At 43.1% G+C, this 27,542-nt stretch overlaps 6 protein-coding genes across 13 annotated transcripts; 2 read left to right on the top strand and 4 right to left on the bottom strand.

Moving 5' to 3' along the window:
- The first annotated feature begins 2,142 nt into the window (after positions 1-2,142).
- On the top strand, positions 2,143-2,862 carry LOC117901391. The gene has a single exon (XM_034812125.1). The coding sequence runs from the start codon at positions 2,143-2,145 to the stop codon at positions 2,860-2,862; it is 720 nt and encodes a 239-aa protein (XP_034668016.1).
- Positions 2,863-3,513: 651 nt separating this feature from the next.
- LOC117902539 (protein Aster-B) lies at positions 3,514-19,756 on the bottom strand. Of its 6 annotated transcripts, none has more exons than XM_034813972.1 (11): positions 18,884-19,746; positions 12,782-13,150; positions 11,992-12,565; positions 10,365-10,620; positions 9,183-10,302; positions 8,869-9,121; positions 8,676-8,806; positions 8,419-8,615; positions 6,027-6,519; positions 5,846-5,966; positions 3,514-4,649 (listed from the first exon to the last, which is right to left on the bottom strand). In XM_034813972.1, exons 1-11 carry the CDS (start codon positions 19,186-19,188, stop codon positions 4,614-4,616), a joined length of 3,855 nt encoding a protein of 1,284 aa, XP_034669863.1. In that variant the 5' UTR covers positions 19,189-19,746; the 3' UTR covers positions 3,514-4,613. The 6 variants fall into 6 exon arrangements, with proteins under 6 accessions (XP_034669863.1, XP_034669858.1, XP_034669860.1 ...); XM_034813967.1 differs by lacking the exon at positions 3,514-4,649 and adding an exon at positions 7,640-8,023 and having other exon boundaries at positions 5,024-5,966; positions 18,884-19,756; XM_034813969.1 differs by lacking the exons at positions 3,514-4,649; positions 18,884-19,746 and adding exons at positions 7,640-8,023; positions 16,709-16,826 and having other exon boundaries at positions 5,024-5,966.
- A 151-nt stretch (positions 19,757-19,907) lies between these two features.
- On the bottom strand, positions 19,908-27,441 carry LOC117900714. Of its 3 annotated transcripts, XM_034811177.1 has the most exons (6): positions 27,432-27,441; positions 21,488-21,839; positions 20,521-21,428; positions 20,390-20,471; positions 20,185-20,331; positions 19,908-20,058 (listed from the first exon to the last, which is right to left on the bottom strand). In XM_034811177.1, exons 2-5 carry the CDS (start codon positions 21,809-21,811, stop codon positions 20,185-20,187), a joined length of 1,461 nt encoding a protein of 486 aa, XP_034667068.1. In that variant the 5' UTR covers positions 21,812-21,839; positions 27,432-27,441; the 3' UTR covers positions 19,908-20,058. The 3 variants fall into 3 exon arrangements, with proteins under 3 accessions (XP_034667068.1, XP_034667069.1, XP_034667067.1); XM_034811178.1 differs by lacking the exon at positions 27,432-27,441 and having other exon boundaries at positions 20,215-20,331; positions 21,488-21,848; XM_034811176.1 differs by lacking the exon at positions 27,432-27,441 and having other exon boundaries at positions 21,488-21,848.
- Positions 22,041-22,887, bottom strand: LOC117900718 (putative oligosaccharyltransferase complex subunit CG9662). The gene is made up of 2 exons (XM_034811181.1): positions 22,652-22,887; positions 22,041-22,590 (listed from the first exon to the last, which is right to left on the bottom strand). The coding sequence occupies exons 1-2, from the start codon at positions 22,788-22,790 to the stop codon at positions 22,280-22,282; spliced, it is 450 nt and encodes a 149-aa protein (XP_034667072.1). The 5' UTR covers positions 22,791-22,887; the 3' UTR covers positions 22,041-22,279.
- LOC117900715 (serine/threonine-protein phosphatase 2A activator) lies at positions 23,595-25,220 on the top strand. Its single transcript, XM_034811179.1, has 4 exons — positions 23,595-23,747; positions 23,802-24,425; positions 24,485-24,693; positions 24,767-25,220. The coding sequence occupies exons 1-4, from the start codon at positions 23,720-23,722 to the stop codon at positions 25,127-25,129; spliced, it is 1,224 nt and encodes a 407-aa protein (XP_034667070.1). The 5' UTR covers positions 23,595-23,719; the 3' UTR covers positions 25,130-25,220.
- Positions 25,448-27,092, bottom strand: LOC117901393 (bromodomain-containing protein 2-like). Its single transcript, XM_034812127.1, has 2 exons — positions 25,836-27,092; positions 25,448-25,776 (listed from the first exon to the last, which is right to left on the bottom strand). The coding sequence occupies exons 1-2, from the start codon at positions 27,090-27,092 to the stop codon at positions 25,747-25,749; spliced, it is 1,287 nt and encodes a 428-aa protein (XP_034668018.1). The 3' UTR covers positions 25,448-25,746.
- Positions 27,442-27,542: the final 101 nt, after the last annotated feature.

Genomic DNA, 27,542 nt, shown 5'->3' on the forward strand with positions numbered 1-27,542 from the left:
AGATGAACGGTGCAAAAGGTTGCCATGCAAAGGAGTTCGTCTTTTAGATAAAATATCTCTAAGTAGCTTAAAGTTTATGCAGAAATAATCACCTAGCAATATAGCAGCTACGAGAACGATGGCTGGTAAAATTAGTCCTTGTAGATAAGCTTGCTGCTTTCTTAATCAAAATTGGATCATTAAATTCTCTAGCTGCCATAATACTATCGATTGGACGAATATCAAGTTGGTTTCTTTCAATCTTAGTTATGAATAAATATTTCAGATTTCAGGTCACGCTACACAGGCATCGAAATACTTTTTTCTATGTCTTCAAATCACTCCAAATCGAATCAATATCCAATTAGAAGATGTCCATTATGGGAATCCATCTCTCTGCTAGAGTATCAACCACTTCGACCTTCAAAGCTTCTCTTCCTTTTTCGTGTTTTTTTGTTTTCGCTCACTTTGAGGTGTTTACTGTACTGAAGAGCTCTGTTTTGTTGTTGGCGGCGGCTGCTGATAAGATTCTTATTTTCTTTCCTTCTTTCTTTTTGCTCTTTTTTCCTTATTTCTTTTTGGGAGAGTGCGTGCCGTGCGTGCGTTCTTTCGTGCCCTGTACTTTTTCTATGCGTATCTGTGTGTGGGCCTAACAAATATTGAATTTCTAGACGAATCTTATTAAGCGAATTGCTGAGAATGTTAATACAGTTTTTGTTTTTTTACTTGGGGTTTTTATTTCGTTTATTTGTTGTTTGCATAAATTTATATTCATTAAATTGGCCATTCATATATTCTTTAAGTTATTTTTACTTTACAAAATAAAAACCGAGCTGCAGCTTCCTTCGCTAAAGTCCAAAACTTTTCAATGATTTTTTCTGATTCCTGATTTCCTTTGCCAAAAATGGACCCCCAGCACACATTTTATCAAATATTTATCATTTTTGTCACAAGTAAAAAAGACTCCGCCTCATTAACGAATTATTTGTAATGCCTTTTTTTCCACATTGTTCCTAAAAAGTTCCAACATTTCTTTATCATTTCTATATGTACTTTATTTGTAATTTTTACAATCTTACCATTGAACTTCACTCTTATTCTTTATTCACCAAAAAAAATGTTCCTGATTTGTGTGTGAGGTTTATTGAACTTGAACTCTTATCAGTCAGGTTTGCATTTGTGTGATACCTTACCGCGAATGCCCCAGAGAGCTGTGTAATGCAACAAAAGAAAGCGACAAACGCCACACACAAAGTCGACAAAAGAATAAAAGAAGTTAGTCATGGTGATCGTCACATGGGTATATCTTATAGGGCCTTTGACCGGGGTAATACTTGTATATAATTTGTGTGGAGATTCAAGGTATTTTCTAAAATTTTCCATTTATATTTCATGATTTTTTGCAAAAAGTACTGAAGTTCCTTTGGTAGAATTCGGAGGCGTTTAGCCTCAGGGAAGGGAATACTTTTTCTATTGAAATTCGTAGAATTTTCATATTTGTTACCCAACAAAGGCATAGCTATCCGCTCCTATTTTTCCAGAATTTACCATCCTCAGGACAGCTCGCATATTCTTATGAAACATATAGCTTAAATCCTGAAATAAATCCTCCTTATACAGATCTGGGTCAACTGTTGGCCCACATGTCCAGGGATAGTTTTACATTTACATTACATTTACGTTATGCACTTTTAAGTGGCGCCCTCCACACGGCAGCGGCCACAGCATGAACTACTCAAGTTATGTAGAATACATGTCGAAATTATGTAGATGTTTGCTTTGAATGCGAATTTGCAATATAAAGGAACGAAAGTCATGATAGCAGAGTCCTCCATTATAAATGTGCAAAAAGCACAGCTCATGAAGGAATATATTTATGTATCATCAAAGTTCTACTTCAATAATGGACATAGAACCCAAGTGAAAATCTTTCAAATCCCAATCTTTCCTTCACATGAAGTAGGCTCGGACTTGGCCTCTCAATCAATAGTCACTTCTCCACACATTATCACATTAGTAGGTACAACAAATCGTTCTTATAAATATCTGTGTCTGATTTTGTTCACTATTATTTTAGAGACAACACATTTTAGTCTCCTACTATTAATAACTAAATACTTTCAGAGCGCACTGCACGTTTGTTGACTTTTCGGGCTTGCCAGAATGTCTAACTTACCGGGCTCGCCGATCGTTTCCATCTACGATTTGCTGCTGGAACGCAAGATCTTATTGGCCGGTAAAAGGCCATCAGTCAGCAAAGAGAAGAGCGGACCTGAAAGCCAAACAATCGCCGAGACTTTAACCAAAGCCAAGGCAATCAGCAGGAGTATCAATGAGTACCTAAGCTGCTCGTCGGATGGGGAAGCCTTGCCAACGGCGAGGCCATCGAAAGTCACGGCCAAGCACCTGACCAAGAAGCGGACGGGGGTCATCATGCAGCAGCCCACCCCGAAGGAAATCATCGTCAGGCTGCCCAAGAAAATTGCGCCCAGGATACTCAGTGGGAAGTCCAACTCTATAACCTCTTTGACAAAAAGCAACTTTGAGGCCTCCACATCGAAGCGAGTGACGGGCACGCGCCTCAAGAAAAAGAAGAAGAAAGTGTCAGTCTGTGCAGCATCGACATCAAAGGCGACTCTGTCTGGAGCTTCCACACCGAAGGCTCACCTGATCAACCACTCTGCTGACCAACGTATGCCCATGTCACCACGGAAGGCAGGCGGCGAGATCCCGGCACGCGTCAAAACAACCACAATACCAAAACTTAATAGCCCCAAGACTTCGCAGACCAAGTTGCGCGTGAAGGGACGCAAGTCGAAAGTTTCCATAAGCACCAGCAACACGCCAACGACTCCCAGTAGTGCCAATCGCTGGCGCATCTGAGCACGTCTCACAGGATCTACCACAATGCATTTTTTCATTACCACTTAAAATTATTTTTAAATTTAAAGTTTCATTAAAACCAAGCTAGCTAAGATTCATAAGAACGTAATTAAAAGAAAAAACCTAACATAAATAAAAACTGAAAATAATGAATAAAAACATAATTTTAACAGAGTTTGGTCTGTTTTTATGAGGTACTCAGAGTTTAACTTGCGGCAAACTTGTGACATTGAAACTAAACAGACTTGCGGCTGATTAATTGAACAATCTAATGTCATAGAAGGAATATATAACCTCTAGATAAACATTACAATCTAGAGGCAATTTTGTAGTGTACTTTTCACACTTTTCTTCGAGCTAAAAAAGAAGTCCAAAATATATTCAAAACATTTAGCACAAATCATAGACCTCTTTTTTTTGTATTTTTCATTTATTTTGGTTTTATAATAAATTAGAATTTTCATTACTGCAGCTTAACATTCGGTTTTCGTTTCATTCTTTCTTTCATTTAATTCTAGGACTAAGACTTGTGACACATTTTGTAAGCCAATTTCTGCGCGGGCTCAAATGAAGTTGACAAGAATTATGTATGTATTTTTTGGGGTTGGGGGGAGGATTCTCATGCTTCTCATGCTTATTTTCAGTATCGTGTTTTTGATTTTGTGTTGGAAGTTAACCAACATTTTTCATAGCTTAGACCTAAATGTATTTTGCTTAATTAATTCTGCTTAAACATTTTCGCCTTCAATTCGCACACAAGTTGGTTGCCATTTTGCATTTTGCTTTGCTGAATTTCGTTTGATTTTTTCTTGTTAAAATGCAACCACTACAAACTAACAATACTTGGCTATATATATAGTGTATATATAGAGTATGCCATAATCGGATCTCAACTCGCTTTAGTTTTGTTTTGAAGTGTTTGTCGGTTCTGTGTCGGGGTTTTTCGACTGTAAACGGGCGCCATAAACGTGGGTTGAGGGTAGATCAAAGAGGAGTTATACAAAAAGAACGAAAGAATTGCTCACAATTCGGTTTCGATACGGTTTTACAAAAATATTGTACACAATAAAACATTTTGTATAATCGTTTTTATCAAATGTTGTTTTTCCCCTAGCCAAAGACCGGCGGCAAATCGGTTATTAAATATATTCTTTTGTTGTTACTGTGTGTTTTGCGCTTGCTCGACATCTTAATGAATTTTCTAAAACAAAAATTCAAGGGCGCACCCTCTCTGCATGTGGTTTGTTTTTTCTCTTCTTTCTTTCTGTTTTTGGTATGTTGTGAGATATGAAATACTTGAGGAATTTGTAGATACATTTGTCTAAAAGCCAAAGCCAAACGAACAGGTGCCAAAACGTATGTAAATGCAGTTAATAAAAACGTTAAACAATTTGCTCTAAACCTAACTAAAATGCAGCTACTTAGATCTTAACATTACACATTTTTCTCTTTTTTTCACTTAAAATGATAGACATAAATATGGAGAAATTACGAATTTGTAGGGGGTACAATTTTATATGTGTTTCATGTGTGTGTGTGGGGCGTGTTTGTGGGGTTTGTGACTAAATTTTAGTTGAATTTTAAATTCAATTTCAGATTGTTGTTTTTTTTGGTAGCTTTTGCTTTGGGCCCAAGACTTTGCTGTGGGTCTTTTGCTTGCTTGTGTCGAAGACAATTGGATTGGATTGGATTAATTTTAGTTGCACCACAATTATAGCATAGCTTTCGTTTTGTTTTGTTTTTGTTTGCAGCTAACGTACAATGACATCAGCCAATGTTTTTTCAGTCTGAAAAACAAAAACGTTTAAAAATTCATAAACAACTTAAATCACTTTGACAATATAAATTCATTCCATGCGGAAGTAAGCAGTAAACAAATTACAGTGTTAGTAAACACAAAAAGAGTTAGTTGTGGTTATTAGACAACAAAAAATAGAGTGAGTGTGTTTAAATTCAATTAAGTTGCCAGCATAATAACAGAGGAGAGAGGAGCATGGTAGAAAATTTGCAAAATTTACTTACAAAAAAATTAACAACATTTTTCGCCTCTACTGAACTTTTTTTCTGAATTTTCTGTGTACAAATTTTAGTGACTTGTTTTGGTACAGCACAAAATGTGTGTGAGGTGAGTGATACAAAAATTGCATTAGCTTCATTCGCCTTTGGATTGGCCTCTGGGTTCTATGGCATACAAAAAACCTAGAGCTAAAGAGTCGGTCTACTCTGGCTGCACTATAGGTGGAAGATTCATGGGCTAAGTTTTTACCAATGTTTCCACATCAGTCTGCGCCCAGAGTGAACGTTCTCTTGAACAGAGAAAAGGAGAAACATGCAACAATATTGTTTACGGTTTTTTTTTACGTCTTTCTAACTAAAGAGATCAGTTACAAATGCCCGCTAATACAGTGCGTTTCGTGGCGATAAGTTAGGAGCTCGAAAAACATTTTATAAATGTTTTTAATGCCATGGGAGTGCCAGAATTGTCGAGGTGGCGGAGTTTTTGCACGCAAATTACACTGGAATAAATACACCTAATTCAGGATACACTGAAAATAGTATTCTGTTATGTAATACGCTTCTCTTCTCAGCTGTGGCAGTTCCTGTGGCATTGAACTTCCATCTAATAGCAACTTGGCCGCAATCTTCGGCTTCAGCTACTCGCCAAAACAGACTTCAGGGACTGTCACCCAATGCCCAGCTCTAACTCCGCCTTAACGCTTTTGAAACGCACTGTATGTATACATGTATGTGTGTATGTGTTTGTGTGAGTGTTTGTTTCAGTTACAATTAGTTGTCGCTCTTGCTGTTTTGTTGCTGCTGTTGCTGTGCTGTTGGTTGCTGTGGTGGTTCGTGGTTGCTGGTTGCTTTGTGGTTCACATTTTTGTTTGTAATGAGATGCTTAAAATTCAGTGTGCATTGACATCGACTCAATGCTCTGACGCAGCTGGTCATCGTTGTAGATCTTTTCGCAGACAATGCTCACCTTTTTCAGCAACTCGATGGCAGTTTGCAGCACTTGATGCCATTTGCGTAGCTCGCTCTCGTGCGATTGCTCCTGCTGACGCAACAGCTCCAGCCATTCCTCATTTGTGTTTGGTAGTTCCCTGCGTAACGAATAGAAATTGCGAGTTAAACAGCAGATGGTTGGCTGGCTGTGTACTCACTTTAAGGCCGCCAAACTGGGAAAGCTCGCTCGTCGACTGAGATCCACATCAATTCGTTCCTCCAGCTTCCAGAGCTTAAGTAATAATATCACATTTAATGCCAGCATCAAGCAGAGCAACAGTATAACAAACAATGACAAGCCCTTGTGTTTGAGGAATCTGTAGTGTCCCTGTCCCTGGCCCATGGCCAGTGGCAGTCGGCCAACGCCGCCGAGATCGACGCCGCCCAGGTGCTTCTGCAAATGCTGTTGCTGATGGTGGTGCTGGTGATGCTGCTGCTGCAGGCCCGACAACTGTTGCAACTTGCCGTGCTCGTGCAGCAGCGCATGGCCCGAGGCGGCCCCAACGGCACCCGATCCGGCGACGCCGCCCGCAGACAATAAATGTGATTCCAGCAGTGTATCGCCGCCAATGCCAGCTTGTGCCGTACCGCTGCCGCCGACGCCAACGCCGCCAGCTGCTTCCTCCAAGGGGCGTATTTGTGTGGCGGTACCTGTGGAGTAGGGACGAGCGCAGAGAGAGGAATGGCAAATGGTACGGTTAGAAATCAAATCATTCGAAAGCATAAATCTAATAAACATATGAGCCAGAGAATTAGGTGCACGCATTATGGCAACGTATGGTGAGGCAGCAACAAAATCACAACAATACAACAGAAAAGTCGAGAGAACTACTCATTCAAAATATAAACTGAAATAACAAAGCAAATCGATCAGGTACAAGTTCTAAATGGATTGGAGTAGCAATTGCCAGCAGTAGGAGGAGAAGTTACAAGAAAAAGAGTTTGAACGAGCTCTAATATGGGATTCGGAAAAAGAGTAAGATTATAAAAGAGTTGAACAAAATGTTTGATATGATTGGAAGAAAGCAAACGAGAGGCAGGAAAGGGGAGTGCCATTTGATGAAAATGTGTGGAGAACTTGGGAAGTTCTTTGGAGTTAATGGTGACTAATAATCCCACAGAAATATTCTTCACTTTATAATTGATTGACAGACTGATAAAGTTTTCCTATGCCTATGCCTAAAAATTGCAAAAACAACATACATGCGTGTGCATGATGCGCGCAATAACAGCTTGTCTCGAGTTGCGCTGATAGGCATTTAGTTTGTTGTTCTTTTAACAGCTAAGAAATTCAAGAGGCCTGTCCATGACTGGTCACAAGTGTGTCATAATCTTATGCTTAATCTTTATCGTATCATGGTCAATTTCTATGAGTCTTAAGTGACTCATTGCTCAATGTCTAACCCCCAACAGGTGTGTGCACTACTCCTAAAAATGTGTAATATATTGTCAGATTAGATAGCAATTCAAATCTATGCAATTAAAGTCCCGAAGCACGTGCAAAGATTTAGAACACACCATTTGTTGGCGACACCTGCATTCACCTTGCCACTGATAAAACACCACCTGGGCGGGTAATCAGCCCACTGATAACCTGGCAAACATTTATGACAACTTCTTTTTGTCCAACGGAAGTCGAAGATACGAAAGAAACAAAGAAATTATTTACAACTTGAAATGGAATGGAAACTTTTAACTTTTTCAAACATTTGAAAACCTTCTCCCCCTGGCAATTGCTTTCCATTTTTTGCTAGCTATCACTACTATGTACCTTTACTCGACTGAAATATGGCCTTACGATGATGCCACAATGGCTGCGTATGCTGATGATGTTGATGCAAGTGCTGATGATGATGATGCGGCCTTTGACTGTGCGTTTGCTGATGCTGCTGTGCGAGCTGTGGCTGTGACTGTTGGCTACCCCTGTTGCTGCTACTGTGATGATGATGATGATGGTGATGCATGTGCAAATGCTGATGCTGATGATGCTCATGTTGCTCCGACTGATGATGATGATGGTAGTGATGTCGTGATGGCTCTCGTATGCTTTCATTGTCCGTGCTGGTTGCGGTTCCCGTTCCCGTTTCGGTTACAGTTGTTGTAACTTTTGCTAAAGCTGTACCTCCAGCTGTTGTTGTTGATTGTTGATTTATGCCTGTTGTGGTGTATGTTGTTTGTAGCTTGTTGTTGTAGCTTAGCATTATTGGAATTGGTTTTTTTGCGTTGGTGGTAGGTTGATGTTGTAGCAGTTGTTGTTGTTGGAGGAATGGTTGTTGTTGTTGTTGGAGGAATGGTTGTTGTTGTTGTTGGAATGGTTTTGGTATGCATGCGTGAGTGTTTGGTATGTGTTTGTGTTTAGAAGAAGCAAATGGCAATGGCAAAATGGCAATTGGCATTGGCAGTGTGTATAAATTTCTATACATTCCATAATTAATTTTTATAGAATAAAAATTGCTTTGCATTGTTGTTGTTGATGCTGTTGTTGTTCTTGTTGTTGTTGTGGTTGTTGCATTGTTAATTGTTTATTAATTCTTACATCTAGATGCTTACCACGCCTCGGTCTCCGTCCTTTGCCCTTCGCAGGCGGAATACACGTTTCACTCTGCAGCGCATGCAACTGAGCGCCAAAGAAATCTTCAACACCCGCCCACGTATTCTTCTCAATGAAGCCCTTGACAACGCCCCAAATTGATTTCTTATATTTGATTTGTGTGTGTATCGATAGCATGGTGTGATCATCCACCGTTCTGTAAGCAAAAAAGGAGTATGAAACTGGCACGGGGAATGGGTTTTCGTTTGCGTCATACCTGGCCAAACAAAAGTGTATGAGCACACTGAAGCTATCCGCATATGGAATGCCTGCATTAACACTATTTACGTCTATGGAATACAGTTCTCCCGGCTTGCTGCATGCCCTCATCGTTTGATATTCGGTTACCTAGAAAAAAAAATGTATACAATGAATTCATTTGTTTTTTTCCACATGTTGTAACACTCCACCTTTGAGGTCTTGGGTCCCACAGAGGCGGCCAATTGTACTGTAACATTGACAGTGCGCACACTGAGACCCTCCTCGTTCTTCGTCCATTCGCCCATGGTCAAGTCCGTGGACTTGCGCAGCGCATGGAAGTCCGTTAAGAATTTGGATTTGGTGAACAGCAAATTGAAGAGCGTGTCCACGCTGATGGGCAGAATGGTGTGCACAATTTGGCGGCCCTCGTGCGTCGATGTGCACTCGGTGGTGGGCACAAAGCTGTGGAGGAGTTACAGAAGATTAATGCAAGTTCTTTGGAAGTTTCTTCCCCCCTACTTACGGCACATTATTCTCCTCTGAATCGGACGAATCCGAGACATCTGTGGGTGCCTGCTCTTCGGCATTTTTGCTGACCATTTCCGCTTCGCGTTGCCGATGATTTTTGCTCATCTTGCGCTTGCTTTCCGCTGCCACATGCTTGGCATCCGACGAGGCCGATAGAGAGGCGGCCGCTGCCGTGGCTGCTGCTGCCGCCGCCGCTGCCGCAGCTGCGCCCGAGTTGGAGCTCGTACTGATTTTCTTCTCCGCGCTCTTCTTATCACTGCCACTGGCTGTGGCCGTCACGCTGCCGCTGCTGTTGTTTGTGGAGGCTGTGCCGCTGGCTGCGGCTGCGGCTGTTGCTGCTGCTGAGCTTTCTGTGCTGTTTCGGGTGCTGCTGCCGGCGCTGCCACTGCCTGGGACATTCATCATGGTGACGCCCACCGATTGCTCCGCTGGCTTCACGGAGCTCAGCGTCAGCTCTTTGGCATTCTGTTTCATCTTTTTGCTCAGCTTGCGGGCACTGTCCTTGTTGTTGTCCGATCCGCTGGCCGATGCGTTGGCCGAATTCGAAGATTTTGAAGAGTTGAAGAAATATTTTGTTTTGGATTTGCGGGGAGCTGCCGCACGGCCACTGCCGCCGCTGCTGGCACTGCTGTTGCCGCTCAAACGCTGCAGGGGCTGCTGTAGTTGTTGCGATTGATTCGATTGATCGTCATCAAGCGCTGTGTGGAAATCCACATCGGTCTCTGTGTCCTTATACAGTGTGGGATCACAATAGTCCTCGTCGTCGGTGGTCAGGCCAAGCTCTTCGCCATAGCAATTGTGCACGTACTTCCAGATCTCTTGTGGCGAGAAGGGTTTGTTCATCAACGTGTTCTGCCAGACACGAAAGAGCATCAAGAAGGACTTGTCGCGCGAGGTGAATGTGGCAAAGAAGTACTTGTCCTTGCCACTGGCTATCGATATGGCATTGGGTATCACCAGAGCGGTCTTCTCCTTGGTTATGGCCGTGACATCCTTCCACTTGATGCTCACATAGGTCTCCCAGCTAAAAATGTTGGCATGGAAGCAAACGTAGTTCTGTGAGACATATAAACGGCCCTGGACCAAGATATCACGCTGCAGGGCGCACGAGTAATCTGGGAAGAAAAATGAGCATTCAATTGATTGGATTTTGTGTTTGCTTGTGCGGATTACCTACCCACAATCAAGCGCTCATCATTTGGCACGTCCTTGAAGAGTTTCTTGAAGTCCTCGGCGCGTGATTTGTAATTGGGATAAATGACGTTGTACCACGACTTCTTTTTGGCACGCTCCGACAGACGCGAGGGCTTGGCTGACTTCTCGTTGGAATTGGAGCTGCTGCTCACCTGTTGTTGTTCGCTGCTGCCACGATCGACGCGTAGGATGCTCAGCTCGTGCGGTGTCAGCTCGTTTAGCTTGCTCTGTGCGGTGTCCTGCAGGGAGATGGAGAGTTGATCCATAATCATTAGAATATCCATTCACTAAGCAACCATTAAGCAACGAGAGCTCTAACATTATTGCAGCTAACTGTTGGAGCAATTGTTTTATTTTCTCTAGCTGCTGCTGCTGCTGCTGCTGTCGTTGCTATCAGTTCTTCTTCTATTATTTTGGATGATTCACCTTTGGTTCATAGGAAACTACTTTCGGCCAGGTGTTTAGGTTTTATATGTCTTATCAGCACCACACGCCTGTCGCCTGTTTATGACCCCACCAATTATTTACAACAAAAAGAGCGCAAAAAAAAAACAAAGTTCGCGATATTTGTGCTACTTTTTTTGCCTTCTTCTGGTATCGTACCCGTGGAGACGCTTCGTCGCTTATTGAATACCGCTTTGCTATGGCCACACAGGCCCACAAATTACACACGAAAAAAAGAGAATATCTTATCAATGGGCAGGCAGAGAGAAAAAGCTTAGAGCGACCGAAAATTTATGTCGCGAGCTTTTTGCACACACACGCCGAAGGGTAATTCTAATCAGCTGCGGCATGGCACGTTGAATGGTTGATAGGGTGCTATGCCCATTTATTATATACTTACATATTCATACATGTACACCGGACGGACGGACACGTTTGTGTGTGCGCCGACTATCAATTGGGCACACGATTAGATTGCGCCCACTGACGTTCAATAATATTGCAGTTATTAAACTGTGACTGATATCGCACTGTGTCACACTGTCTTGTTCTTGTCTGCCAAATCCATCTAGCCAGCTGTCCACAGACATCGATCATTTGCTGCTTTGATCAGCCATCTGTCTTGAACTGGATTCTCACACCTTTGTTGGCTTCGTGGTGCTAATGGCTTAAGCAAAGCCTGAAAGGCACTCAGCGAGAGAGAGCTTTTTCTTTGGAAATGCAAATAAAAACCGGAAATAGTTGGGGGTCTTTTTGGACCAATATCTCTGCGCCAGAAAGTAGAGAGATCTCCGCAAAGTGTAGCTGGGAATGCACAAAAAGGGAACCTATCTGTAATCGTTCCATTACAAGTCGTAATTCCCATAAAAGTTGTAAATCTTCTATAAAAACTAATCAAAGTTGGTTTCTGCTTCGCTTGAGCACTCCAAATTATGGGTCGAAAATGTGTTTTTACCCTTGAAAATTCATTCCCAACAGGTGTTTAATCATAAAACGTTACATTGATTCAGTGCTAATCAAACTGCGATCTAATCGCTGGCATTTGTGGCGTGGGTTTATGTACTTCGACCCTGCAGACCAAAAGGTATTTGTAAATCACTCTGACTATGGTTTTTGCACATTTATCAACTCATTTCCCCCGATTTGGTTGCACCTGCTCCACTCACCTCATCTCGTCCACTGCTCGATGTGGAGAGTTTTGGTTGACTGGCGCGTCCCTTGGAGCTGGTCGAGCTCTTGCGACTGCTGGGACTGTCCGTGCAGGAGCCAGCAGGCTGGACACACCCGTTGGAGTCGACGCTCTGTGACTGCAGTGGTTGATCCCTTGAAGCCGGATCGCTGGCTACAATGTTGATGCTGGGCGTGGGGGCGCTGCTGCTGTTCGCCAAATTCGTATTAGAGCTGGAAGTGGCTTGGGCTAGGCTAGGATTGCTGCCGCTATTAATGCCATTGGTGGTGGAGGAGGTGGCAGCCGACGACTCATTGCGTTGCTGAGATCCTGAAGCTGCTGCTGCAGCTGCTGCAACTGCTGTGGCAACAGTGGCCGCTGCTACAGTGCCCGCTGTGGATACCGCCGCTGCCGTGGAGTTTGTGGCTGCTGTGGAAGTATTCTGTTTCGAAGACGTCGACGATATGGAAATGCTGCTGTGCTCAGCCTCCTGAATGGTGAGTAATTTGCTGCTCAAACTGCTGTTGATCGTAGTCGTGGTAATTGTAATCTCCTCGGTGATGGAATCGCGCCTGCAATGGTACGGTTGGGGGAAACACAAAGTTAGTTTATAGATTCCTTATGCCACGCCCGATCTAAAACTACCAAAGTTGAGTTGGAATTTTAATTATGAATGGTAAAAAAACTCTTGAACTAGGCATGCAAATTTGGAATAAATTTATTCTCTTACGGAATTGGACCATGGCCCGGCTGGAGAGTTTCCTGAGCATGGGTTGGATCCCACCTACCTGTCGCCACCATTGCTACAAGCAGCAGCCGCTGCCCTCTCCTCAGGCCGTGCTTCTTGCTGCTGCTCCAGCTGCTCCTCCTCCTGCTGCTGCAGTTCCTGCTGAGCAGTTGGTGGCTCTTCCTGGCACCGCTCCGGCGTTTGCTCTGCTTGTAGCTGTGCTGCCTGTGGCTGTGTCTGTGTCTGTGACTCTGGCTGTGACTCGTGCTGTGTCTCAGCTAACATGTTGGCATTGGCATTGGCATTGGCTGGGGTCTGACTACTGCACGGACTATCGGCAGTTCGGGCGTTTATGATTACACTTGATGTGGTGGTGGTTGTGTTGATTGTTGTTGTTGTTGGGTTGGTTATGGTATCAATATCTTTAATCCTACAATAAAATGCATAAACAAATCAACAACAAAAAATAACAAATGCCAAATTAAAAGACATGCCTAAAGGGAAGTCTTTAATAGCGAAAACAAAAATTGGACTCCTACTTGGGGATGGTAATAGAACTACTACGAAAAACTACAGAGAACTGGATGGAAGGAAACTTATGGAGAGCACATTAATAGGGACACTCCAACTGGAAAATTGCACAGCTTATGGGGTAAAATTTGACCAGGAATACGAGAAAGTCCCAAAAAATAAGTCAGCTAAGAATTTCGCTGTATGTAGAAGGAAATTAACGATTTTTAAGCTGTGAAGTGGCAGATCAACTTTTGTAATACATGGAAGATACCAAAACCTATTTCCAGGTGAAGATCTTGAAGTCTAGAAGAGTTAAAAATAACTATAAGAGCTTAAGAACAGAAGAAACGGGAGCTTGAGGAAGAATTTCAAATCCCAACCAGCCCATAAAATTATAGAGAAATATTTATTTACTTTTATATCTCGATTAAATATAAACACCAACGAAAACCCACTCAAAAAGGTAAATTAAAGTAGTAAATCATTACCCAACCAGACACAAATCATAAAAAAATATTATTTCTCATAAAATTTTCAAGAATAAAAATTACTTCTTAAAGGCCGCCAAAGACCTTCCACATAACTGTCTCAAAGTGCCGTTCAAAGGCTCCCCCAATCATAAATAGCAAATCAATTACTCATCCAATTCAGTTGCCAATGAGTTCATTAACACTACACACACATGACTCACAAACAATTAGACAGATAAAACGCCAACTTTTACACGGAAAATGTCTGTGCGGCTAATCTAAACTCATTTTCCAAAGTTCACTCTTATAATGCACACAACACACACTTTTGCCAGCTGAATCGCAATTAATAATTTATAAACGGCTGGTTTTAAACAATAACTGTTATTATTAAGTGGTGCCAATGATAAGCAAACAGCAAACAGCTTCTATAGAGAATGTGAAGTGAGGGATGGAGCCACCTTCCCATCGACACCTGTCAATTGGTTTTGTTGGCGACAGGGAGACAATATCGCCAAAGCTGATCATTGTTCCCAGTAATTTTCGCTTTTAATTAATTTCCTTTAATTGTTTCGCGGCACAGATAGAACACACACACAAACACACACTCACACACTCGAAATTCGAATCAACTTTTTTCGGATGCTTTTTCCATACCAAAGAACGCGCGGCGGAGCTCGCTTCTTTTGCGCCACTTTCCCTTCAGCATTATTTTTGCGTAGTTTATGGTTGGGCCTATGGAAATGTATTATATTATTTTCAATTAGACATGCTATTGCCTCAGCGGACTGCGACAGAGTGGTGTATCAATTGCCATTAAACGACGATAATCAATTCCATTGTGTACTATTTTTTCTGTGAGCTTTTTCTGAGCCTCTGTGTCTGCGTCTGTGTCCACATTTGTTTATTATTTTCAATATATGTATATGCACTAACATATACTTGTATGCCATCTAGTGGTGATAAGCACGATAAGATATTCGCTTCTTTCAGCTTTGATAAAGCAATCTGCCAGATGTCAATGGTCAGACCCACAGTCGTCGGCCACTCGAACGAATATTTGTGCAAACAATAATGTCTCAAACGATTAAATTAAAAGCTGTTACAAGCCTTTAACCGATTTTAAAGTATCACCAAAGCCCGAGCGGCACGCCTCCGACATGACGCGGCGCACAACGTTGCTAGACTCGGCACGCACGAGCGAAGTTTGCATAAGAGAATGCCTGAGAATTTAAAAACTTTAAAACTCTGCGACTCTGCTTATCTACACAACCAAAATGAAAGCCTAGTTTTGGGCTTGACAAGCTTTTGACACTGATCGTTAAACAATCTTTTGGCCAGATAAGCAAGGCTGACCCACAACTTGATTATCGTTTTATGATAGGGCGACAAATATGTACATTCGGCTGCGACTTTGGCACACAAAAAACCAGCTGGATTGCATAGAAACAGACCGATCGAAAATATCAGAGCTTCTGCTCTGGGTTTAGGGTTTAGCTCTTGGCATTCCTGGCAAACATCTGGCACCAAATACCCTGTGCAAGGGTAATGAGGTATATTTAGCTCAACATCTGTTCCATTTTTCGTATTGTTGAAGAAATATGTGAATTATGGGACGAGTGCACTCGGCAGTTACGAAATAGCTATACTGTATGATACGTTTGTACCCGAGGATTATGACTTGTTAAGGAAATAAATAATTGTTTTAACGATTTTCTGTTAACTTTCATCTAGAGGGAAATGGAGCTAGACTGCTTCGGGCTCGAAAATGCAAGAACAAAAGACATGTCATGTGCGCGACCTATTCAATAACATTGAGAGCAAAACCAGAGAGATTTAGGTACTTGTACATCCAGGGAAAAAACATTTTCTTTGTGATTAATACAACTTTCCACTATCTTTACGTATATATGTAAATATTTATACATTCCCCACTTCTTACTTTTCTCCGCGCGTTACACAAAGAATGTATCCCACCGAGTGACTTTGGAAATACAGCTCAAAGCCTCAAAACCTTATCAATGTCCCCGGCTCAAGTTCATAGAAAACATTGTTGAGATGAAAAATATTTAAGCCCCCAAGCAAGCAGCACAAATACGAACCGAGGAATTGTATAAACAAACAAAATAATGGAGTGGAGTGGAACCATTAAATGATAATTCCCCCATCATTAAGTACACAGGCATATAGTATATGTTTAACATTATGCGATTACGAAAGAGTCACTTCCAATGTGAGAAAGATCAGAGATAATGTGCTCCCCATTTAGTATATGAAAACTCTCTTCATTAAGCAATTAAATGTATGTAAATACGTCGAGTATTTAAGGAAGGTTTCGGTGTGAGAATGTATCCCCCAGCCCCAGATAGCAGATTAGCAAAAATGTGTATGAATAGACTCTGAGAAAGATCTGAGATAAAAGCTGAGCTGAGAAAGTTCGGGGGAAAACAATTATCTGGCTTCCATAATAACTGATAAATTCACTACGAAGCAATGCAAAATAATCTCAGAACGGGCTACGATAAATCATTGGAATTTTGTGAATAATTGAATGGAAATTTTCTGCTACATATTTAGAGGGCAAATGTAGATGAAATTCCTACAGAAATATGAATGCTCTACAGCAAATAATAAACCAAATATACATACAGTATAACATACATATATAGTATATCAATTATTGTAGTTTGCCATCGATGTAATTGAAAGTGCAGCGACTACACTCACCTCACTCGCGGCCCCGTTGAACTCTAACCTTAGCCATAAAACTATATTAGCCACATCAAAAATGTATTACAATTAACAGCAGCACCTCACAACAAGTCGGGGGACAGAGCTCTATATGCAAAGGAACTATCCGGCAATCGAAAAACAAGTCTGTCAAATCGTAATTAATATTTGCCCCCATCAAAATGCAACAGACTTGGGGGCAAAAAGACATCGAAAGACTGGCGAAAAATCAATAATAAAAGTGGGTAAAACAAAAAATCAAAGAAATGTATTACATTTTCTTTCTTTTGGTTTTCTTTGGTTCCACGTTTAGGGTTTTCCTATGCGGTTTTTTTGGTTCCTCGTGCGGCATTGTTTTTGCTTTTTTTTTGTTACTGTGTGTGTGGGGTCTTTGGGTTCTTTTATTGTTGGGGCACCGACGTCCCAATGTATGTCATCGTTCCGTAGAACACAGAGCCAGAAAACACAAAACGAACGAACGAATAACAGCAGGAAGGCAAAAAATAAAACTGATGACGAAATGTGAAAACACGACGCAAAAATAAAATATCGTATTTTTAGCACTGTTTTGGCGAAAATGTCATTAATTTATGAAACTATCCCCACAATATTCTCTCGTTTAGCACTATGACATGCGCCGCAACCGTAGCCGTTTTGCTGATAATTATTTAATTAATTTTTCTGCTATTCTGTTCCGTTTTGTTGTGTTGTTTTCTATGGCTGGTTTGCTGGTTTGTTTGTTTGTTTGTTTGTTTGTTTGTTTGCTGGCTGTTTAAAGGCACGCGATGTTTTCAGTCGTTTTGTGCTTTGTGCCGGGCCGGGGCACGTCATTACAGCGCGACGTTACAATTTGCACTCGAGAGAGAATCGCAAATAGATGGCAGAGAAAGGCAAAGGCAGGCAGGCAGTCAGCCAGCCCCAACGGCCCCAACGACGAGAATGAGTAAGACTGATACGAGACGTTTGTTTGGTCGACTTTTGCATACGCTAGAAGCGTTTGCCTTGTTCTTAGATACCTCCACAGCGGTTCAGATAAAGAGTAGTAACCCACATACATAAATGTATATACATAAATTTGCTGGATAAACATATCTACCTATTCCCTACCTTCCCCGCACAATCTGCTTTTGCCACATACTGTCTGGCGGCTGGCAAGCCAAGGCTACTCGGAAAAAGTTTGTTTTTGCGTTATTCGGCCATTCATGGTTACATGGAAAACGCTTCGCTGCACTCGCACAAATTTTGATACGTGTATATATGGGTGAATGTACAGTACGTTTCAAATGTTTAAGACACTTGTTGGCAAATACTGTGCGAAGAGAGATTCAAATAAGATTTGCCCCAATTAATTAGAGCGGAAATTGGCTTCTGACAGCAATAAAAGGTACACAGAAATTATAAAAATTGTCAGCTGTGTTATTTGTTTACATTTTAGGCAATTCATTCGAATTTTGCTGTGCCAAAGTTCGACCAAAAAACCGCACTAGAGCACAACCTCTTTCGCTCACACAACCTAATGGTTGTCTATTTATTTAAGGCCTTTAGAAAATGAAACGCAGTTCGAAAAATAAATACGAAATTACCTCCTAGCCCGATTCCGATTTAATTTGAAAGATAATGCGTTCTTTAATTTGAATTTTAATCAATTAGTTCATTAAAACAAATAAGGATTAGGAAAAATCCAAGTTTTTTTTTTAAACCAATTATATGATTAATTTTTGTTGACCACTGACTACGTTTAATAGGAAGTTGGGTAATTTAACAATAAATTCATGAAATTAGGGGAGTCTACTAACGTTGATAAAAAAGAGACGCTGCTGCTCATGATTATATTTGAATTAATTTATTATACATGATTTCAGTGCCTCCCACAATTTGAAAGAGGAATATTTTAATGGAGTGAAAAATCTTCTCAACTCCCTAAAAATGCACTACTCTAAGCAACAACAACTATTTCTTGTTAAAAGAGGGCCCACGTTCTGGAATAACAGCTAAATAAACACATTTACAATAAAGAGACCTTACCACCATGGAACACACGATACTCCTCGATTTGGACACAAATAAAATACGTTTGTACGTCTGAGCGCGCAACTGTTGCGCAATAAAAATAAAAAAGAGAAGTACAACGGGAGCTAATGCAAGAAGTAAAAGGTTTTTTTTTTGTGGTGTAAGCAGACTAAGTAGACTGGGAGCGCAATGGGGTTATTATCACTCGAATGGGTAGATAAGCCAACTGAAAGGAATGGAACGGAACGGAATACTATATGTAGGTAGATATAACGACATGCAATATGAGGAGCAAGAGCGAAAGAGTAACTGTTAAACATGCAAACCAGCGAAATAAACCTACACCACAAATTAATATGCTTAGCTTTTAATTATATTTAAGTCTTTTTTTTGGGGTGGCAGAGTGGCACCACAGGTAGGGCAAACAAAAAAACACTCACATGGGCGTCGCATTCAGGCTGGCAGTGCGTTTGTGTTGCCTATGTTGTTGTTGTTGTTGTTGGTGCTGCTGGCTATGGTGGTGGTGGCTGTGGTGTTGGTGGTGTGCCGACTGTCGGTAAAGGTTTTGTGCCGTGGCCAGGGATTTGGGTAGGGCACCTTGGCTGGAAGATTTGCACAGGGCCACAAAGCGATTGCTGGCACTGACCGATGGTGCCGATGATGTGGATGCTATTGACGAATTCGAGGACGAGCTGGATCTCTGTTGTTGTTGTTGCTGGTGGCGCTGCTGTGTGACAAAATGCATGACAACACGACACACGTTGCCGTTGCCGCCGCACAATTACAGTCTCCGTTTGTCTGAGATTTATTTAGTTATTATTATATTTAAAGTGTTTTTTGCGGGGGCCAATTTGCGTAGTCGTCGCCGTCGTCGTCGTCGTTGTCCAGCAACAACGGTACTCGTCGTCGGCTCTGTCGCTGTCGCTGCCTCTATCTCTGCCTCTGCGCCGCTGCTGACGTCTGCGGAAGTTTCTTTTTATTTTTGTAGTTTTTCATAGTTAAAACACTGCCACTTTATGCTCTTTGATGTCTACATATTAGTTGGAGTCGCTCGTTTACACTCGAATGCTTTTCTTTTATAATTATTTGTAAATGAGATTCATGTGCAAGTGTGTATAAATTCGATTCCTTTCCGTTTTTTCACTTTTTTTGCGCATAGATACGTCGTGGCTAGGGATGTCGAGGGTTTCGATGTGCAGACGCCGCTGTACTCGATTTTTATGATTCCACCCACTTTGATGACTCAAAAATGGTTTAACATATATTCTTATTGCTGTTGATGTTGTTTTCTTGTTTTATAGTGTTATTCAGTCAAGAAAATGTGTATATAATAATTTCTGGCAATTGCCGGCACCATGGCAACTCCCGGCCACAGCTGTTTATCGTTCACCTCTAAGCGATGTGTCACAAATCGATAGCTCCTACGCCGGTGATTTCTTGTGACAACGGCTTCACAAAACGATATAATATATTCAAAAATTAAACAATCTTTTATTTTATTAATATCACAAGCAAATTAGAATACACAACACATATTATTTTGTTCATAAAAACGTTTGCTCCTAAGCATGGCATCGGTGGGGGAGGGGTGTCACCACAATTTCTATTGTAGGCGCTGAAAGAGAGAATAATCGAATTTGAAATTGGAGGCTCTAGGAAATAGTTTTTAGGCAACTATTTAAGCACTTTAAAGATCCTGCACGACACAAATGATCTTCAAAATGGAATTTCTTAATAATACTTAAGCAAGAAAAAAATTTGGCGTTAGTACAATGCTCGAATTTCCGCTCTTGAGGAGTCCACGAATGAGTGCCAAATCATCGGGCGTGAGGGACCAGCCAGTCAGCTGCCCCACAGACTGCAGTTCCGGGCAGCTGTCCAAGAGTAGCTGCAAAGAAAAGGGGAATTAATAGAGGGGGAATGTTCCAAGCAATCAAATGAGTTACCTCCACAGCTTGAACGGTGAGCTCGGGGGCCAAAGTAAACCAAATATCTTCCAGCAGCTTAAAGTCGTGCTGCACAAACATGCTGCAAAAGAAAGATTAGACAATGATCCCACACACTATACCGATATTACCTAATGATATCCTCATCTGTAAAGTCCACAGTATCCACGGCCATGCGCTTGAGCTCCGTGCAGCTGCAGAGAAACGCCTTGAGGGAGCTCGTCATAATGGCACTGCTGAGAATTTCCAGGCCCTCCAGCTGCTGGAATTTCGACTGCGCCTGTCCATACGACAGACTGTCTATCAAATAGCAGTCGAGATCGATCAGCGAGGGACACAGACGCGCCAGCTTGCCCAGCTCCAAGTTGCCAGTGCCCTTGATCATTGTCAAATGCCGCAGATTTCGGCCAATGGGCCGCTCCAGCAGCGGCAGCAGCTCCGCCACCACAAACCGATTGATCTTCAGTTTCCTCAGAGTTCTCGTGTGGAGAGCCCGTAGAGAGCCCGTCTTGGGTGAGTCCAGATAGAGCGTCTCCAGACGCGGACATGTCTGCATAATCACCTGCAGCGTTGCCTCATCCGTGGCCGTGTCGTGGACATACCTCAGCCGACACTTGAAATGATCGTCGACATTGTCAAAGATAAACTTGAGGGAGGCGCCCACAAACGAGTACGTGGACAGCGTCTCCACCTGTGGGCAGTGCTCCAGAATGAGCGCAACGTCCGAGTAGCAAATGTTCTCCTCGCCGGGCATGCCCACGTCCACGACAGTCAGCGACTGCGAGCACACGCCCTTGGCCAGCACATCAATGCCAATCTCTGTGATGTCCGTCTCGCCGGAGATGTCGAGTATCTGCAGGCGCGTGGACCACTTGCCAATCTCCTCCAGCAGCTGATCGTTGGCTATGTATGGCACATAGAGCTTCACCAGCTGCTTGCAGCGTCTCACAATGTCGTACATGTAGTGCATGTGCTCCTCCTTCACCCAAATGCCCTTGATGTTGAGCACGCGCAGGCCAGCGCCCTGAGCGGCAATGACCTGCGGAAGGGTAGGCAGTTCATGGCCAAAATCCTGCGGAATGTGCACAGCAAACTCACCTGCAAAATCTTCTCATAGTAACTAAACGGAAAGACCTCCGTAAACAGAAAAGTGACGCCACAATTGAGCAACATTTGCAGGCAGGTGAACCGCATATTGGCATCCAAATAGTCCGAGCTGAGTATAACCCGCAGCAGATCCTGATAAATGTTCGATGTGGCGCCCGATTGCGCCAAATACTCGTTCAGCTCGACCATCACAATGTTTATGTCCAAGTGGACATCGGGCGCGTACTGCACATAGCTAATGGTGGACACCAGCAGATTGGCCAGCTCCGCCAGAGCGCTGTCGCTCAGTGAGCGCACGCTGCACTTTTTCGACATCGTAAACAAAATGCGACGCAGCAAACACCAAACAAAAACGAGGCAAGCAGATCGATTGAGGACTGCCTCTGTGGTTACATCACACGCTGGGTGGATCGCTTATTTGTTTCGGGTTTAGCTGGGGGTTTAGTCCTTTCGTACGTCCAACTATTTAGCGAATTTTCTCGTTGCTCTTTTTGCACAGATACATATATGTTTATATTCTTTATATTTATAAACAAAAATAGATTCTAAAATTATATACGCGATGGAAGTGGTTTTTCGCGCTGCGGCGATGCTACGTGCCAAACGTTTGGACAGCGCGAGGCAAACTGAGAAACCAACAATAGGACGCGACGCCAATAGTTTTGGCTGCACAGCAGAGGCAGCGCCAGACGACACTTTCGATGGCTCTACAATTTGCTCAGGGAAATGCTCATTTATAAAGAAATACTAAGAGAGTTTTGTCCGGCTTAAGCTTGTGAGATTCTAAGGATGAAGATAGCTGGGCAGCTTCATGCGCATAAACAGCCACGTAGTAAAGAAGGAAACGAGTATGAATATAAAGCCCATGGCGGTGAGCAGCAATCGATTGAGATTCGTCTTGCCGGGTGCATGTGTCTGGTCCATAATGATGAAGCCCAGACCGCCGACGGTAAACAGAAAGCTGCTGGCAAGTCCTTCCATAATGTATTGTCCGTTCACGCGGTAAGGCATAAACGCCACAGGTCGCGAGTGGCCGTGCTCATCCACAGTGGCACCCACGCTGGGTGGCTCCACAATCACATCATAAATAATGCCTGCAAGGGGATTGTTAGGATATATGTAGCTCTAATATTTGTAGCATTTTTGTGTACTCACCGCCGGTGACCAGAAAGTAGGAGAGCAAAATGACACTAAACACAGCCATCGGCGAGGGCATTGGGACGCTAAACCGCCGCACTTTGATATTGGGTGGCACCAATATGTGGAAGGGGAGGCTGTACAACGTCTCAATCATGGCTGCAGCTTCAGATATTACCAATAATTAATGTAAATACAAAGTTTTTCGTTTTGTGAGGTGTCAAAAAAATAGCCGGCGTAGGCGTTCAATAATATCGGCTAGAGACGAGCGATGACAAGTATTTTTATAAGTCGCAGCTGTTACACAGAGTCGCGGTATGAAATATTAATATATTTTAGAGAAAAAATGGACCAATATGTTTATTGTTGATTAGCTGTAGAAATTTAAAATGTAATGAAAGTAATGCCTTAGTTCGTTTGAAAAGTTAAAATAGAAAAGAATTGGCGGCATTTGTTAAAACAAAATCTGCTACTATCGCGTAATCTTATGCGCAAGCTGCTCCTTCTAAATCACAGAAACGATTGCACCCCTATCGATGATAGACACAAATGAAACCAAAATATGTTATTTTAAGATAAAGGCATTGTTAATGTTTAAAAGCAGCTTGGAAAACGGAATTTTAACATTAATTCATGAAAGTAGGGGGTATTCATATTCCAATTGCACTGGAGGACAAGCAACAAGTAGTCACCCTTTACGTTAAAGTCTTACGTTTATACTTATTGATGCTGTTTTTACTTTTTTAGTTTGGCCCTTATTTTCTACACAATTCATTAAAATATGTCATCAAAACTAGCCAACCTTATGGAGAATTTATTGGCGAATCAATTAAAACTACACGTTTAGTGCTGAGGGTACTAACTATTTGATAGTATTCATCAGAATATCAAAATCGAGGAAAATGATTTAGCAGGGGCGGTATATTTATGGTATATTTTTAAAATGATTCGGTATATTTCAGTATAGTTCAGAGGGTACTGCGGTATATGTTATCGATAAGTCCGCGGTCACACAGCCAACAACAAACAAAACGTAATTTCCAACACAAAATAAATTGAATAACAAAATCCACAAATAAAACAAGCATGGCAGATGCCAATGCATATGAATCAGGTAAGTCGGCAACCCAAACTATTGAGAGGGAGTAACCATAACGTTTTGTTGCAGTTATATTGCCGGCTATTGCCAAAAGAGTGCAAAATATTGGCGACTTAGCTTTGTGGCAGCGTTCCCGCGCCTACCATGATCTGATTGGATACATCAATGGCACCAGTTCGGCCATACAGGGCATCAAGTCCACCGACGCCATGTACGAGTCGGATATGCTGCGCAAATTGTTGCGCATCTTCGAGCTGCTGGAGAAGCTGGTGGAAAAATATCCGCCCTTGGACCAGCCGCAGCGCTTTGGCAACAAGGCCTACCGGGACTGGGCCAGGGACATGCGAGAACAGTTGCCGGAGCTGCTGGGCCAACTCCTGCCGCCCAGCAAGCAAAAGTACTTGAACGAGCTGCAGCAGTATCTGACGGAGGCCTTTGGCAATGCCACGCGCATCGATTATGGCACTGGCCACGAGCTCTCGTTTATGTTTTTCCTCTGCGCTCTGTTCAAGGCCGAGATACTGGACGAGCAGGATATTGTGAGTGCTGCGCTGCGTCTGTTCAAACGCTACCTGGAGTTTGCCAGGCAATTGCAGCGCACATACAACATGGAACCAGCTGGCAGTCAGGGTGTCTGGTCGCTGGACGATTACCAATTCGTTCCTTTCATTTGGGGCAGTGCACAACTCTCGGGCAAGTCCACCCAAAGTTTGTTCTGCCTATTTGCTTATATTTTCTCTCTCGCTTTGCAGTTCGAAGTCCCTTTGATCCGTGCAAATTTGTGGATGAGCAGATCATCAGCGACTACAAGGATCAGTACATGTTCATCAGCTGCATTGATTACATCTGCAAGGTGAAGACAGGGCACTTTGGCGAGCACTCCAATCAGCTGTGGAGCATTTCGGATGTGCCCTCGTGGGTGAAGATCAACATGGGTCTGGTCAAAATGTATCAAAAGGAGGTGAGCAGGTCGAACCAAGTGGCAGCCGCCTGTTGCACGCTTTACTTACAGCTGTTCAAACTTCTTCCCACAGATCCTCTCAAAGTTCCCGGTCATTCAGCACGTTTTCTTTGGCGATCTGATGTCTTTTGAGACGGTTACAGCTGGCACAACTATCACTAGCGCCCGCCTGGGTCATGTGGCGCCACCGCCGTCAAAGCGTAAATGCATAGTGCCAACATTGGTGCCACAAGCGCCACAGACACAAGCACCACCGCCGCCCATCGAGGCTCTAGCGGGCGATCAGAATGCCGGCGATTCGAGCAGTGAGAGCAGCGACAGCAGCGTTGTGCTACGTCCATCGGCATCGGCCAGCTCAGCCTCGCTGGTGGCCGCCGCCGCTGAGGGCTCCGGTGACAATTTAAATGAAATACCCAAGGAACCGGCCGCCGAGTAATAGTTTAATGATCCAAGATCCTACCTGTGTTACAAAATCTCTAATTAATAGCGTTGCCATTTACTCCAAAATAAATTGCTTATAAATGTGAGTCGGCAGAGGTGTGGCACTGGGCATGGTTAGGAAGGAAATATTATTTAATTATACAATGGAAAGTAGCTTCAAGTTAATTTTAAATATTTTCTGTAGCCTTTAGGCAAGACTTGTTTGAAATTTTGTGAGCTGCTCCGAATGGGGTTCTCGCGAATATTACAGGCACTTTTGGCTCTAAATATTATACAGATCTCTTGGGTTAACTCAAATTTATTTTATTGGTACTTCAGTTTAAAAAAAAAATAATATTACCATTCTCTATGGGCTATTCCTCAGCCATTAACATAAACATAATTGTTTGGATTTCTTTGATTTTCTTGCCTTTGTGAGTTGCGCTTGCCGCTGACTGTTGTGTGTCTTCTTTGACTCTCTCTCTTTCGAGTGTTTCTTCTTTCACTCTACTTCTCTTGTGTCTTCTTTGACTCTCTCTTTCTGGTGTTGTCCATGGTGGGTTCTGTTTCTGGGCTGCGTTTCTGTAGGCCAACTCCTACAACATCTCCCTCAACGCTGGCCTAAGCTGAGTCTTAATTTTCGTATACATATTTGCCACGCACCTGGAGAAAGGGTTATAGAAACATTAGCTAGGGGATTCCCCTCTCTAAACTCTACTTACAGCTTTCTTGACTCTCATCGGCTTTCCAACAAGAGTCCGAGTTGAGTTGTAGCCGCAGGCCTGATCCTGGCGCTGTTTCTTCTGCATCAGCATGGCAATTTCCCCGTTGGTTTTTGCCATCTTATTCTCAAGATCGATACGCTTTTGATCGAGGATTTGTTGCTTGGCGTTGAGCTGCTCCACCGAGATCTGTAATTTATTTTTATCCCTTTTCAACTTTCGATCCGCCGCCATAAAGTCCTGCAACTTGGAGAGGACCACGCTCCCCTCGTGTTTGACGATATCCAGCCTGGATTCGAGCCCGTTGCCCTGGCTGGGCTCGCTGTCCGAGTCGCTGGAATTGTCACTGTCTTGCCGAATGGCATGTTTCAGGCTAAGAACCTCAGCGGAGAGCTTCTGTTCTTGCCACTGAAGCTTGACTATTAAACCATCAATGATTGAGCCCTTGGCATCGAACTTGATCGCGGCTTCCTTCTGTTTGCTCATCTCCTGCAATAGCTGACGTTGCTCCTCCGTGAGCTGGCTCATTTGGGACCGAAGCCTGCCCAACTTGGCCTGGACAATTCCCAGCTTGCGACTGAACTCGTCGTCCAAGCAGCTGAAGTCGCTCTCCGAGTCGCTGCTGTCGCTGGAGTCCGAGTCGCTGCTTGACGAGTCGCTGCTTGACGAGTCGCTGCTTGACGAGTCGCTGCTGTCCTCCGATTCGCTGGGTACCTGAGCGTACAGACTCTCAAAGACACTCTCCAACTTCTCGCACATAATCACGACATCGTGGGTTTTCGGATTGTACTTGTAGCAATTGCTGAATATCAAGTGCATATCGGCTGCAAATTCCGCGACTTTGCTGTACTCGCGATTCTCCATTTTACGCTTGACGGTGCCCAGATCCATGGGCTGCTTGATTATGTCAAGGTAGTCGTACAGGCGAAGTTTCACGACATCCACCGGCGCGTAGAAGGGCCAGGCAATGGCCTTGTGCTTCTTGCTGAACAGCACTTTGAGGATCTGGTAGCATAACTTGAGCGAGTCCGAGAGGTTCGGCTTTGGCTCCAGCTTCACCTTGCGGGTCTCCCGCTTCACCCCGCCGGACTCGTACTTCACCTGCGGCAGCGACAATCCTGGCTCAAGCTTCACCTGGGGCAGCGCTGACAGTCCAGGCTCCAGCTTCACCTCGGGCAGCGACCAAAAACGTTGCAACGACTTCGGCGCGGGCAGGCCGCCTCGCACGTGTTTCACTTTGCGCCGCTTAGAATCCATTTTTAAACTAAGCAAAGTAAACAGAAACAGCAATGAAATGTTTCACAACTAAACTATCTATGCTCGCACTCACTATTTGATGGGTTTTGCAGCGCCTGCCGTTTGGTAATTTTACTGCCAGATGCCGTCGTCGAATGATCTGGAATGTGAAGTTTCAGCAAGAACTGGAACTAGTTCGTCATCTTGAATTTGCATGCAAGCGTCACCCTGTTGATTTGTACGTTTTTTGTATGTAAACACAACAAATTTTGTATTTTCTGCTGCGGGAAGGAGTTATACTTCAGCTGAGAGGCAGGGCTGTCAGGGCTGCAGCATAAAAAACAGCAGCATGTGTGACACACACACAACTCTACGTGCATATGTGTGTATGCTTGACCATCTGGCTTTTGATTTGGCGCCTAACAGAGAATAAACTTCTAAAATTAACTAATTATTGCACGGACGAACTAA

The sequence above is a fragment of the Drosophila subobscura genome, chromosome U (genome assembly GCF_008121235.1).
Source record: "Drosophila subobscura isolate 14011-0131.10 chromosome U, UCBerk_Dsub_1.0, whole genome shotgun sequence".
Classification (NCBI taxonomy): Eukaryota; Metazoa; Arthropoda; class Insecta; order Diptera; family Drosophilidae; genus Drosophila; species Drosophila subobscura.

What these genes read in the sequence shown, in the direction of transcription:
- LOC117901391 (XM_034812125.1), top strand. Translation starts at nt 2,143, where the DNA reads ATGTCTAACTTACCGGGCTCGCCGATCGTTTCCATCTACGATTTGCTG.
- LOC117902539 (XM_034813967.1), bottom strand. Translation starts at nt 19,188, where the DNA reads ATGCATTTTGTCACACAGCAGCGCCACCAGCAACAACAACAACAGAGA. An exon ending in TCAGAGGAGAATAATGTGCC is followed by an intron (nt 9,122 to 9,182) that starts GTAAGTAGGGGG and finishes ACTCCTCCACAG; the next exon opens with CTTTGTGCCCACCACCGAGT. An exon ending in ATACACTTTTGTTTGGCCAG is followed by an intron (nt 8,616 to 8,675) that starts GTATGACGCAAA and finishes TTTTGCTTACAG; the next exon opens with AACGGTGGATGATCACACCA.
- LOC117900714 (XM_034811177.1), bottom strand. Translation starts at nt 21,811, where the DNA reads ATGTCGAAAAAGTGCAGCGTGCGCTCACTGAGCGACAGCGCTCTGGCG. An exon ending in ACAGATGAGGATATCATTAG is followed by an intron (nt 20,472 to 20,520) that starts GTAATATCGGTA and finishes TTTCTTTTGCAG; the next exon opens with CATGTTTGTGCAGCACGACT. An exon ending in TCACCGTTCAAGCTGTGGAG is followed by an intron (nt 20,332 to 20,389) that starts GTAACTCATTTG and finishes TTTTCTTTGCAG; the next exon opens with CTACTCTTGGACAGCTGCCC.
- LOC117900718 (XM_034811181.1), bottom strand. Translation starts at nt 22,790, where the DNA reads ATGATTGAGACGTTGTACAGCCTCCCCTTCCACATATTGGTGCCACCC. An exon ending in CTACTTTCTGGTCACCGGCG is followed by an intron (nt 22,591 to 22,651) that starts GTGAGTACACAA and finishes ATCCCCTTGCAG; the next exon opens with GCATTATTTATGATGTGATT.
- LOC117900715 (XM_034811179.1), top strand. Translation starts at nt 23,720, where the DNA reads ATGGCAGATGCCAATGCATATGAATCAG. An exon ending in TGCCAATGCATATGAATCAG is followed by an intron (nt 23,748 to 23,801) that starts GTAAGTCGGCAA and finishes GTTTTGTTGCAG; the next exon opens with TTATATTGCCGGCTATTGCC. An exon ending in GGGCAGTGCACAACTCTCGG is followed by an intron (nt 24,426 to 24,484) that starts GCAAGTCCACCC and finishes CTCGCTTTGCAG; the next exon opens with TTCGAAGTCCCTTTGATCCG.
- LOC117901393 (XM_034812127.1), bottom strand. Translation starts at nt 27,092, where the DNA reads ATGGATTCTAAGCGGCGCAAAGTGAAACACGTGCGAGGCGGCCTGCCC. An exon ending in CGATGAGAGTCAAGAAAGCT is followed by an intron (nt 25,777 to 25,835) that starts GTAAGTAGAGTT and finishes CCCTTTCTCCAG; the next exon opens with GTGCGTGGCAAATATGTATA.